Here is a 13,085-nt window from a genome sequence, read left to right on the forward strand (position 1 = left end):
GCTATTCACCGACTTATGATTTGTTTAATTGTTTCTTGGATATCTTCTGTCTCTTTCAATAAATGCTAGCGTTTTTATACGGTTTTGAATAATTATTAGTGAACATTAGTGAACATGTTAATATATATTTTTTTCTCAAAGTAAGTTCCTTTTTTATTTGGGTATTTTATTGAACGTTCTTTCATTAGATAAAAAGGGGCATGATTGAGATCTAAAACAACAAATGATAACAATAACGTGACCCTGCCACATGTACATATATTCTTTATTTATGCATATGTATCGGTGTAATTCATACGAATAATCAAACAAATTTCGTAAGTTTTCTTTTTGCAAAAGGCGGACAATTCGAGACACACAGTTTGAATACAACTTTATTTGAGGATGTTAATTAAAAACAGTACACTATGTTCATCACATACACGATTTAAGAACCAAATGCAATGTTGAATTTCTTTCCAAATGAACCAGAGTAATAATTTAAATAATACATTGATTTTACAATTGAAGATTAATACAATAAAACAATGAAATGAATGTAAAAGGAATGCTATTTTTTCTTTGAAATACTTTTTTCGCAGATAAATTCAGCTTCGGTGGAACACTTCCTGTCATTCCACCTCCCGCTGTTTGTAATGAGTAACAGCATACAGTCTTCGTTGTCATATCTATTGCTAGGTTCCATGAAATTCCAGTTTGTATACAGCATGTCCTCTCTATTATCATACCATATGAAGTCATCATAGAAGCTTCTAATTCCTCCTGTCCACATATCTTCTATCAAATTATAAAATCATACCAAAATTCTTAACTAAATTTTACATGATATGAACTATAGAAACACCTTTTACCTAGATTATATAAACTATCATATGCATTATACTTGTATTCATAGCAACTATATATATCAAGCCATGCCAATTTCTTTAAAAAAAAAAAAAAAAAAAAAAAACGACGGTTGTAAAAACCCCAAACCGTTTTCAAGCGTCAACGTTAAGTAGAATAAATCTACCAAATACAAGTACAAAAAATTTCGGAAAATATACAATTTATTTGTTTTCGTTACAAAACAGGGACCTTTATATATAGCTTGCTGTTCGGTGTGAGCCAAGGCTCCGCGTTGAAGACCGTACTTTGACCTATAATGGTTTACTTTTATAAATTGTGACTTGGATGGAGAGTTGTCTCATTGGCACTCATACCACATATTCTTATATCTATAAACGCTGAGCTTTCTTCTTGTTTCTGAGCTCGGACAAATAGATACAGATATAATTCTGTACAATGTGCCAGTATGGTGTATATATGTCTTAAAAAATCTCTTATTTTAAAAGTCATTTCATATATCTTTAATGTTAGTGTTGAAAGTTTGTTTTGAAAATGGATTTTCTTTTATATATGAATAGTAATATTGTTTTAAATAACGATATTATTGATTTGATCGCCCTTTTAGTGTCTGTCTATTGAATGTCGTATTTGAGATAACTTATTCTCCCGGTGTCAAAGCCAACATGTGCTGAAGTGTTGGTAAAACCACTTTCAATGAATTAATTACTGTGGATTCATTTATTTTCGTGGGTACCAATTTTCGTGGATTACGAGAAACTTGCATGTTCGTGGATATTTTATTTAGTGGTTTTGCCGAAGTCTGCATATAAGCCTATAGGAAATTTGTTATTCGTTGAACATTTAATTTCGTGGTTCACCTGTATCCACGAAAGCAACGAAAATTGGTATCCAACGAATAATAATGAATTTACAGTAGTATAATACTATATACTAGTACTACATATATCAACTATCAATTGTTCCCGAGTTGGTTGACCGTTATGGAATAACCGTTTCACAGATGATATCGGATATGTTCCTTATGTCGTAACTACAATACCCTTCCCTTTTCACGAATGTGACCTACAGAATTAGACTATTTACCGGATTTGTAATAACATAAGCAACACGACGAGTGCCACATGTGGAGCAGGATCTGCTTACCCTTCCGGAGCACCTGAGATCAGCCCCAGTTTTTGGTGGGATTCGTGTTGCTTGAATCTTTAGTTTTCTATGTTGTGTCATCTGTACTATTATTTGTCTGTTTGTCTTTTTTTTTGGCCATGGCGTTGTCAGTTTGTTTTCGATCTATGAGTTTGACTGTCCCTCTGGTATATTTCGTCCCTCTTTTGCAAAGAAAATGTAATTTAACAAAAAACAGTTCCCTTTCAGGATGAGTTTTGTTTTCTTGTCCTGCAACCCCCAAGGGTAATTGGAGAATAAAAATATGGTAACTGCAGGTCTTCTTCCTACCGGCAGTAAAACCCTTGTCAAAGTGGGGCGTCCGTTTGGCTTTGCGGGATGTACAAGTACGCAGCCACGTCCGGTCAAAAGGGGGACGTTAAATCCGATTCCTCGTTTAGAGAAAGTACCACTCTCGCTGTGCGTTATGAAGTTTTGTAACAACTCTTTGATGGGTTCGTAGGTGGCATTTTGCATGGCAAAATTTCTGTCCATTTTATACCCTCATTTTTCAGTGGCAATCTAAAATGCCCCGACCTTCATTACTGGATCTACCTATTGTATTTATTTTTAATTTGTTCTCGTCCTGAACATGTATGTACTATTTGCCACTGGACGTCAAACAACCAACACTCAATCAAGCATGTGCTTTGAAATATATACCATGAATGATATCAATAAAATGAGGGTATAAAATGGACAAAAATTTTGCCATGCAAAAGGCCACCTACGGACCCATCAAAGAGTTGTTACGTAATTGCTAAAACTAAAACCTTAAGACATTGTACTGCAATTTACCTTTTTCTCGATGGTTATAAAGCCATTCATTTTCTTCTGGTGTTTCAATTCTTGCAAGATTGCTATCACTTTTTTCACAAAATTCCTACAAAATTAGCAAGCCGTAAGACACGAGTACAATTACAGTGAAAGTTTTCTAAACCAAACCTCTTCGGGAATAAAGATTTTGTTCGCTTTTGGCACATGTTTGGTATAATCAGGTTCACAATGCATGAAATTTGATATGACTGGACTTAAAAGTAGCACATGTACGTCTGGTTCAGACATGTTTTTGGTTTATGCAGGTTTCACTGTACACATTTACACATTTAAACAATTTTAAGTAAAGTATAATTAATACTAATAAGGATAAATTGTCTTCATTGCTGTTATATATATAAATATTACACGGATCACCTAAATTCACAGCACTAAGTTTTCTGTATGGTACGGTCTTATCTCATTTTGAAGATTGTACGGTGACCTACAGTTGTTTTAAATATATTTGTCCTTTGGTCGTATGGTGAATATTTTAACATTGACAATCCTAATACATCACATTATTTTATATATAATCCAAAAGACTGCTAAATACCATCCACATTTTTCAATTATTTGCACTATTCTATGTGAACAGGAAAATTAACCTTTCTGCGTATAACATATGCATAGCATGATTTTATAATAATTTTATACATATAGAGCCAAAATATATAAAATGTATTATAAAGTTATTTGAATACCTTTGCACCAGTCCAATTCTTTTGATCTCTTCCAAAGTAATAACAGTGACCTCCAAATACTTCCCATCCATAGCTACACCCATTATTATCTACTGTATTAGTCCTATGTGTGTAAAATCGTACTGAAAATGAAGAAGTCTCGGGTTTTGGTGCCATGGATGAGAAGATGACGGTCAATGATGTTTTCTTTGTAAAGCATCGCTCTTGTTCAATGTTCGCTGTGCAAGGAACAGTCTGAAATACAATTAATATTTTAATCTTATATCCAAACATATATATGCAGAAGATTAAGGATTTTCTCTGCTCAATGATATCAACAGAATCAACGTACTTAAGTGGGTTCATTAAATTAAAGCGTAAAGACTTATGATGTAAACCCAATACATTTTTTTTAGAACCCCCCCTTTACAAAATAAAATAAAATAAAAATACTAGCATAAGAGAATAATACACAGATTGAGAAAGAGAGATATCATCAATGCTTAAAAGAGACACCACCAATACTTCAAGGTGACATCATCAATACTTCAAGGTGACACCATCAATACACAAAAGAGACACACCATCAATATTGAAGAGAGACACATGAATACTTAAAATAGACACCATCAATACTAAATGGAAAAATACAAAGAAATACATTTGTACACACAATGCTTCACAGACAATTTTATATTTAGCAAGACGACAGCCACCAAACGAATCTCCCGAAATAAGATCACCAGATGCAAGACAATTGATTAACTGTAGAAGTTAATGTAGGTATTTTAAAACATTCAAATACCATATCTATGATATTCTACTCGACTTGATTTAATATTTTATTCAGCTGATAACGCTGGTAACCTAAGATTTGTTACAGGTAACCTTTCGGATCATTTTATTTTTTTAAGATACTTTTTACTCTTTGAGGGTCAAATTCTTTTGTTTTGATATCCATATTGATCGATTTTGATAATCTTAATCTTTTTTAGTCATGCTTACCCCTTCATGAAACCGGTAATTGTCTAATCTGGTCTTATACGTTATTAAAGGACGGCTTCCCTCACACTGAATATCCTTTGCTTTGATCTCCATACAGAACGGTGTATATGAATCGTATTTACTCAGTGGCTGTATTGTGACATAACAAGGCTCCTCAATGGCATCATTATACCAAATTAATTGTAGAAGCTCGTCTGTAGACAATTGTTGAAGATGACAGTTGTCTTTATTGTCCAAAAGTACTGAAAATAAATGAAGAACACACAAAGAGTTTTCTTATTGTTCATTTAAGAATATACTAGATGCATATATAAACACTAAGTACTGTTATGTCGAGTCATATATATTGAGGCATTGTAGAAGATCATGCTTTTCTCGGATTTTTTTATGACGCCTAAATTACACATTGTTCGTCACAGTTGTACTGATTGATTTGTTTATATTGGAATCATGCGCTATGTATTAGTTTTTATTTAAGAATTGAATGCTGCTTTTTGTAAATTTATTGGGGTGTAAAAGCGTTGACCGAAGTACATTTTGTATGAAGCGCGGAAGCGCTTCATACTAAAAATGTGCGCACGGTCAACGCTTTTACAACCCTATAAAGTTACAAAAAGAAGCATTCAATACTTATAATTACATTTTTTTTTAGCTAGAATCATGAAAACACGATTTTATCAAGTTTTCATTTAATTTACCTGTGCACTTTATTGTGGGACCTCGTGTCACCATGAATGATAAATGTTATTGTCTAATACAATTGTTTCAGGAATAGCACGAGATGTGCAGTTGGCCAATCAGAATAACGTATTATAATGAAACATACATCTAATGTAATTATTAAGTTTTAATAATAAACCGCTCGGTGTAGTATGTTTGTCAATACATTTAAAAGTTCCTACTTATAACTAAACTTCAATACTATGTATGTATGCAATACATGTATATGCAGTTGGGAATTTAAAAGATTCATTTCTGCAGAGTAAATCTAATTAAATGGTACATAATGACTTGACTATACTACATGTATATGTATTATTTATAATAAACAAATCATTTAAAAAATTGTATGTTTTCGAATATCAAAAATATGGTTGTGAAAATGAATAATCAGTCCCTTGCTTTAATGAAAATGAAAAATCTTGCTTCAATAGTGCAGAAAATGAATAATCAGTTCTCTTAGTTTACAAAAATAAATAACCGATCAAAAACAAATCCTCCTGCCCCCCCTCCCCAGAATATCAAATGGTCATCCCCTTAGTATCTATTTTTTTAGTTTAGCCAAATTTAACCAGATATTTTCAGTAAATTATTAAGTTGTGGTATTTTATCACTGTCCAAGATTAGGGGAGGGTCAGGCGCTCACAAACATGTTGAACCGGTCACTTTCTTTATTTTCCTGTCACAAGTCTAGGGACTGTGGTTGTCGTTATCAAATGTCCGCCATATTTGGTTTTCGTAAATTATTGGTTAGTTTCTATGTGTGTCCCTTTTGTACCTTCGACTATACTGTATGTTTTTTTTCTCATTTTCGTAGGCCGTGTGGACCTCTATAATTGTTTGTATCCATTTCATTTGAATCTGGTTGAAAGTTTTTTTTCGACGGCAGTCATACATTTTTTTTAAATTTTTGGAATGTGTTCTTAATTTATGAGAAGGGGATTCTCCTAAAAGAAAACTGCTTTAAATAATAGATTTCGATAAAGGAAATCAATTATTTTGCAACATCAAACGTAAGAAACTAAATCATAAACTTACATGGTATATGGTATATCTTTCCATGAAGGTCATTGCTGATCTCTTTACGCACAATCACGCTATTACGAACGTTAATGACATTTGCACAATCAATGGCCACTATAAAGCACAATGCAGTAAAAAAGTAAAGTCTAGGTTTGATCATTTTTGTCGCCTTTCTTTTTTCCTCATAAGTTTGTTTTGAAAAAGAAATTATGCATTTAAATACCAATTTTTAACTGATATACATCTTTAAATTACCCTCAATTAAGTAATTTTGTACAATCATAGTCATTTTAAATGACAGTTAAATATGTCAAAATTAAATCATGTGTTAACCGGTTATTTGTGCTAACAAAACTGAAAAGAAATGGCACACGATGAAAGTTCATCAACGCTTAAATCACACTATTCAAATACGACCAGAATCCTAGGAATATACTTTTAAACATGAATAATTATTTATTGAAATACGTAAAGTGAGAATTTCGTGTTTTTGTGTTTTAGGAAAACACTTTGAGATAATATAAATTTTTTTAAAAATATTTATGATTCAGTTTATCTGTAAAAACTCCATCGTCATGACTTACATTTTTGTATATATCATATACTGTGTTACGACGCTAGATCAAAACTAACGAGGAAAGGTAACATCTGGCCAGCAAAAGCTTTATTAATGTAGAACCTAGGTGGTCGAGTGGTCTAGCGTCGGGCATAGTGCACTGCAATTTGGTGCCAAATTATCTCAGTAGCATGAGTTCGTATCCCGGCCAGGGAAGAAAAAAAATTTGCTTCCGCAAATTTACAGATCTAACATTGTTGGGCTAATGTTTAAAAAATTATGTATATATATGTATGAAATTAATATTAAGATCCATTTCAGTTTGTCACATCTTGTGATCAATTGATTTGGCAATCTTCAATTGCAGTCAGCAGGGTTTAAGAACATTTGTTCGACCTGCTAGTCAAATGCATTTTGTTAAAATATACTTTTTCACTCTTTTGGTCTTTTGGAAACTGTTGTTTGTGCTGTATTTAGACCCCTCTAGAACGAAATTTGTTTTACATGCACACGTATAAAAATACTGTTTTTATCTAACGCAATCATAGGTTTGAACGTTGTTTTCAATTTTGACTTGTATATGTTGTGTACAAGTTGTAATGTTGAATTTAAACCATTCAGGTATCCTCATTTCCAGTTTGAAAGCAAGGAGAATAGCACTAAATGTTAGGTTGACGTATATTTTTTTGAATTTTAAACATTACACTCGTCTGGTACATTTTTGAAGTTAAACCTGTATCACCTGTTGCAAGAAGGTAGGTGTCAAAAAACTTATAACTTGTACAAAAACCCTGTACAAATTATAATTTGTACAAACTTACATCTTGTACACAACATATACATACATTGTATACGAATGAATGAGCACAATAAAAGAGTACAGCAAGTTCCCAAAATAAACATTACTCACTGGACAATGTATTGGTTCCTTAATCATAGAAGAAATCTGCACCATTTAAATGTTCAATTGCACATCTGTTCTTCCGACTTGTACTCTTGCCATTGTAAATGGGACTTGTAATAAATATCACTGAAAGTTTAAGTGGGAAAAAAAAAACGGTAGCTTTTTTTGACGTGACAAACTCTTTGAAAGTCTTGAATAAGAAACGCTCATTGAGTATCCCACGTGAGTTATTATTTATCTACTTTTGACCCAACACTTCCACATAATTGTAAAATTGAGAAATATTCCTATCAATTTAGTACTCTTATTGTACATTTTGGTGTTATATAATTTCTAGTAACATAAAATAATATAATTTTGGTACAAAAAATCTCATATGGAACATGTTAAGAAATATGAAAGGATGACATTTTGTACTTCACTATCTTCATGTTTCTTTTGAATTTAAAGTCACCCATCAAATGATTGATATTCCGATGTGAGCTAAAACATTATTAACAAAACTACTTAACCCCATGGTTAATTCAAAAGGGGAATATCTAAAAAAAAACTTACAAAATCAAACGTTAGTTTAAACATATTTATTAATAGGGCAACTTGATTGAAAAACAAGTTATTACAACTTATATTAATCCCTTTCCACTTTGCTGGTGGGAGTGCTGCCTTGTAGCGGCATTAGCCTGCTCTTTTCTGCAATCTACACTTTTACGTGCAAGATCTATTGCTCTCTTTTAAAACGGGTCACCCATTTACAAACGAAATAGTAAATTGTAATGTTGCGAATTGTGTTCAATGCACAATTTTGATATTTTTTACAGAATTTGTATTGGGATTAATAATACATATCGGAAGATGCGATTCATACAGTATCACTTCTAATGGCCAGGAGTCCATGCAATTCCTGTAGTTTAATCTTTTCGGACATTGATATCCCTTTCCACTTTGCGGGTGGGAGTGCTGCCTTGTAGCGGCATTAGCCTTCTCTTTTCTGCAATCTACACTTTTACGTGCAAGATCTATTGCTCTCTTTTAAAACGGGTCACCCATTTACAAACGTTACACTTTATAAACCAATGCATCGAATGGAAAACAATTGATTTGTAACAGTAATTTTATAAAAAAAAATGGTAGGTCCAACCTAGTGTTATAGCTATCTAAACCTCCAACTTGCATAACAATTGTTTATTGTTACGTTATATTGACAAAATGCGTCGAGCAACCCAACTAGACATTATACTTTAACGTGACAATAATTTGGACACAGCAACCAAACTGTACATACATGCGTTTGCACTACCACTTCCTTCCAATGTTTGGCGAGCGGTTGAAAAAATATGATTTTATATTGCACACATATTCGTATAATTGATAACTAACACCTGTCACTATGTAATTGTGATTAAGTACATACGGAACCAATAGAATTACTTCTTTATTCTGAATAATGACGATCAAGATGACGCTAGTTGAACTTTATTAGTGCAATCCCCTCTATTTGGTAAAAACGTCATAAAGTCTCGCATAATTGACGAATTTGTCCAGTGAAGAACATAGCAATAAATGACCATAAATAAACTCTTCATAGATACCAGGATTACATTTTGTATTTACGCCAGACGCGCATTTCGTCTACAAAAGACTCATAAGTGACGATTGAATCCAAAAAAGTTAAAAAGGCCAAATAAAGTACGAAGTTGAAGGGCATTAAGGACCAAAATTCCTAATTTTCCGGTGAAGGACATTACTCGAAAAGTATCTGTTATCAGCAATTAAACACTATATTTCCCATAGTCTGGTGGCTACATGTATCAAGTAATAGGTAGCTTGTGAAGGTCAATTCCAAGCGAACTTCATTTAAAATTATGTGTTTCACAAACATTGTTTCAGGGGAGTTTCGTGAAGAAAGTAAGTGAAATTGACTCTTTATACTATTAATTTTTTGTCATCGTAAGAAATTGTTTATGGTGCGATGTGATTGTGTCTGATCTCACAAACGACATGTCTTCTAAGACTTTTGACTTTTATATATAAGAATTGTAAATTGTAATATTGCGAATTGTGTTCAATGCACAATTTTAATATTTTTACAGAATTTGTATTGGGATTAATAATACATATCGGAAGATGCGATTCATACAGTATCACTTCTAATGGAGTCCATGCAATTCCTGTAGTTTAATCTTTTCGGACATTGATCTTTATTTTCGTTATCAATTGTCGTTGTCGAGTTTTCAATATCTACTGATACTAGAATTTTGACCATGTCAATTTTTGATGATATTGAATATATGTTTATTTCTTTTTACTACGAAAACCGGAGTATCGAACCAACAGCTGACATCATATAAAAATATGCTATAACATATATAAGTACAAGTAAAACTGACGTAACACTGGCTGAAAGAAATCATTTAAACACTACGCAGAATACTGAATATTGAGCAAAGGAACTCAACCAAAAAACAGCCGGTGATCTATGAATGTTTGTTACCCAGTATAGAAGGGATTAACATAACAGACTACTGTTTATCATGTTTCATCTGATTTTTCTATAGTAAACGCTACAAACAATAAGAACGCACCGTAAATTTTATTTTCTTTGCAGATAAAATAAAACATAGCTTTGTCTGTAAAACTAATGAAACAATTGGTGTTTAATTATAATGCCACATTATCAAGAAACCCAATTTTTGTAAATATGAAGAGTTCAAATGATATTTTTTTTGCAGTTTAAAAACAGTAGATGTTGCGAAGATTGTCGAACGAGAGGAAATGAATAAATGTTGAACTAGAATCAGAAATGTTAAATAGCGCATTTGTTTGATGGGGACAACAAATTAAACTTGTTGTAGGCTTCGTTCATCCTCATCATCATCATAATAACGATCATCATCCTCATCATCAGGATCATAACGATCATCATCCTCATCATCATGATCATAACGATCATCATTATCATCATCATGATAACCATAATAGTAATCATCATCAACATCATCATCATCATTATCGTCATTATAATCATAATCATCATAATAATCATCATCATCAACATCAAAATCATCATAGTTATAATCATTATCCGAATAATATTTGTCTGTTGATACCGTATATTCATCATCGTCGTCATATTCATCATCACTACCATCATCATCAACTGTTTTACACTTCGCAGAAACGTTATCATCTAAATGTGAAGAGTGATGTGGAACTCCTTTTTTACTTTTTGAAGATTGGTCGTTTAAAGAAGACAGCACGTCTACAGATTGAGTAGGTGAATTAAATGCGACAGAATTATCAATATCTACAAAGTCACTGCCTAATTCTAAATTATCTTCTGCATCAAATCTCAAATGACAAATTCGACTGTAAGCTTCACTTATGATATCAATTATGTTCTTCGATAGATGCCTACAGCATGGAAGATTGGCTTCATAAAGGCGTTTTCGGTAACGATATAAAAGTTTTTGCACGATTTCATTTAGTAAACCAATAACATGTTCCATATTCTTTGCATCATAGTTTGTTAATATATCAGATACGTCGCTATATTGACAAGTTTTTGATAAATGTACTGGTGTATCTGTTCTAGTTCCTTCCAAGTCACAACCTAAAGACAACAACGCCTCTAATAAATTTTTCAAACACGGTTACAATATCATGACCTTTAAGAAATTTAATTACATTATATAAAGGTGTATTTCCGAATTTATCTTTTGAATTAATGTCTGCACCATGATTTAATATTACTAATATGGTACTAAATCGACTTGATTTTGTGTATGAACATGCAGTATTCAGAATTGTTGTACCTGCACTTCCTTTTATTTCAATATCAATAGCATCCGATTTGCCTAGAACCTTTTTAATCGATTCACTTACAAACGTGTCCTTTTCACCAAGCATTATGATTTTATGTAATACTGTGTTTCCTTTGGAATCCGTTAAATTGATGTCAGTTGTCGCTTTTAAAATAGTATTAAAAGATTCAGATCGTTCAGTAAACCTATTTTCTACTAGCAAATGAAAAACGGAGAGACCATCGCTGTTTCTTATGCTAAAGTTGAAGTTATTGTTCATAAACAAATTGCAAATAAGATTCAAGACAGTGTCTGGTGCGGACGACAAAATACATTCATGTAAAGCAGTATTTCCTTTATCATTTTGTAAGTTTACATCTGCTCCCCTTTTAATTAGTTCCATGGCTAGTCTTACAGTGATAGTTGAAGTACAAGATTTAAAAAGGTGTATTACCGTTACTGTCCAGTAGGTCAACATCAACGCCTGATTCACAAAGGTGTCGAAACGGAAGAATAATTTGGTTCACGGTTACAGGACATATAGATGCTAGTTTGTGAACTATATTCTCGTCTTCTTGCACAATAAATTCATAATACTTTGCATTGAATAAAACAGTTGTTACCTCATCAGACATATGTTTGTTTTGTATTAAATTAAGAAGAAATGTGCTTCCTATTTCAATTGTATCCGTATGTTTAAGTAGCAAACATATACTTTTAGTACGCTGTTTAGAACATAATGATGCATACTCCAAAGCAGTTTTGCCAAATATATCCCGGTCATTAATTCTGCCACAAATAGAAATATATGTTTTGCAAATATCGCACGCTTCTCGGTCTGTCAATGTATTGGAAGCTGTTGCAAGATGCAAAACAGATTGTTGGTTTTTATTTTTCGTTTCGAGATTTGTTAAATCAATCAATGTAATATTCAATAATGTTTTAATTTCACGAAAACGATTTTTTTTGCACTTCAAAGCTGTTAGTAATGCGGTATCACCTTCTTCATTTAAATGATATACATTTTCAACAGCCTCGATTAGAATACTAAAAATTCCTTCAACATTTGCATGTCGACTTAAAAGTAATTTTTGTAATATTGAATAGTTTCCTTCGTAAAGAATATTAGCATCCCCACCTAATGATAAAATTGCCTTTGTTAAAAACAAATTGTTTAACTTACAGGCTGATAATAGAAGAGGGGTTTGATTTTGTCTATCCATGATGTTCACATCTATATCTTCATTGACCAATTCCTTAATTATTCTGATTTTTTCAGTCTCACTTAGCCTACTACATAAGCAGTCTTGCAGTGGCCAGTTTGACACCTTCATTAAAACACTACTATGTATAAGTGGTTGTTCAAATACTAATTGGGAATATGTTCGTTTTCTCAAGTCAGTTATATTTCGTTTTGCACCATATTCTAGAAGAAGTGACATTAGAGATAACTTTTCTTCAAGAGACATGTTAGACTTTATACACAAGTGAAGTGGTGTAAGTCCGTCAAGGGTACGATTATCAACATTTGCTCCCGCTTGAAGTAACATTTGTATTACTGGAATTTT

The 13,085-nt window shown here is 32.4% G+C and overlaps 1 protein-coding gene across 1 annotated transcript; it reads right to left on the minus strand.

Annotated features, from left to right (window-relative positions):
* Positions 1–360: 360 nt before the first annotated feature.
* On the minus strand, positions 361–6,441 carry LOC139488328 (aggrecan core protein-like). Its single transcript, XM_071273862.1, has 5 exons — positions 6,273–6,441; positions 4,515–4,756; positions 3,531–3,764; positions 2,809–2,893; positions 361–777 (listed from the first exon to the last, which is right to left on the minus strand). Exons 1-5 carry the CDS (start codon positions 6,415–6,417, stop codon positions 551–553), a joined length of 933 nt encoding a protein of 310 aa, XP_071129963.1. The 5' UTR covers positions 6,418–6,441; the 3' UTR covers positions 361–550.
* Positions 6,442–13,085: the final 6,644 nt, after the last annotated feature.

This window comes from Mytilus edulis, chromosome 9, assembly GCF_963676685.1.
Source record: "Mytilus edulis chromosome 9, xbMytEdul2.2, whole genome shotgun sequence".
Lineage (NCBI taxonomy): Eukaryota > Metazoa > Mollusca > Bivalvia > Mytilida > Mytilidae > Mytilus > Mytilus edulis.

Excerpts from the sequence above, each read along its gene's own strand:
- LOC139488328 (XM_071273862.1), bottom strand. The coding sequence starts at position 6,417 with ATGATCAAACCTAGACTTTACTTTTTTACTGCATTGTGCTTTATAGTG. Across the intron at positions 3,765-4,514 it reads ATTACCGGTTTCATGAAGGG|ACTGTTCCTTGCACAGCGAA; the intron begins GTAAGCATGACT and ends ATTGTATTTCAG. Across the intron at positions 778-2,808 it reads TTATAACCATCGAGAAAAAG|AAGATATGTGGACAGGAGGA; the intron begins GTAAATTGCAGT and ends ATAATTTGATAG.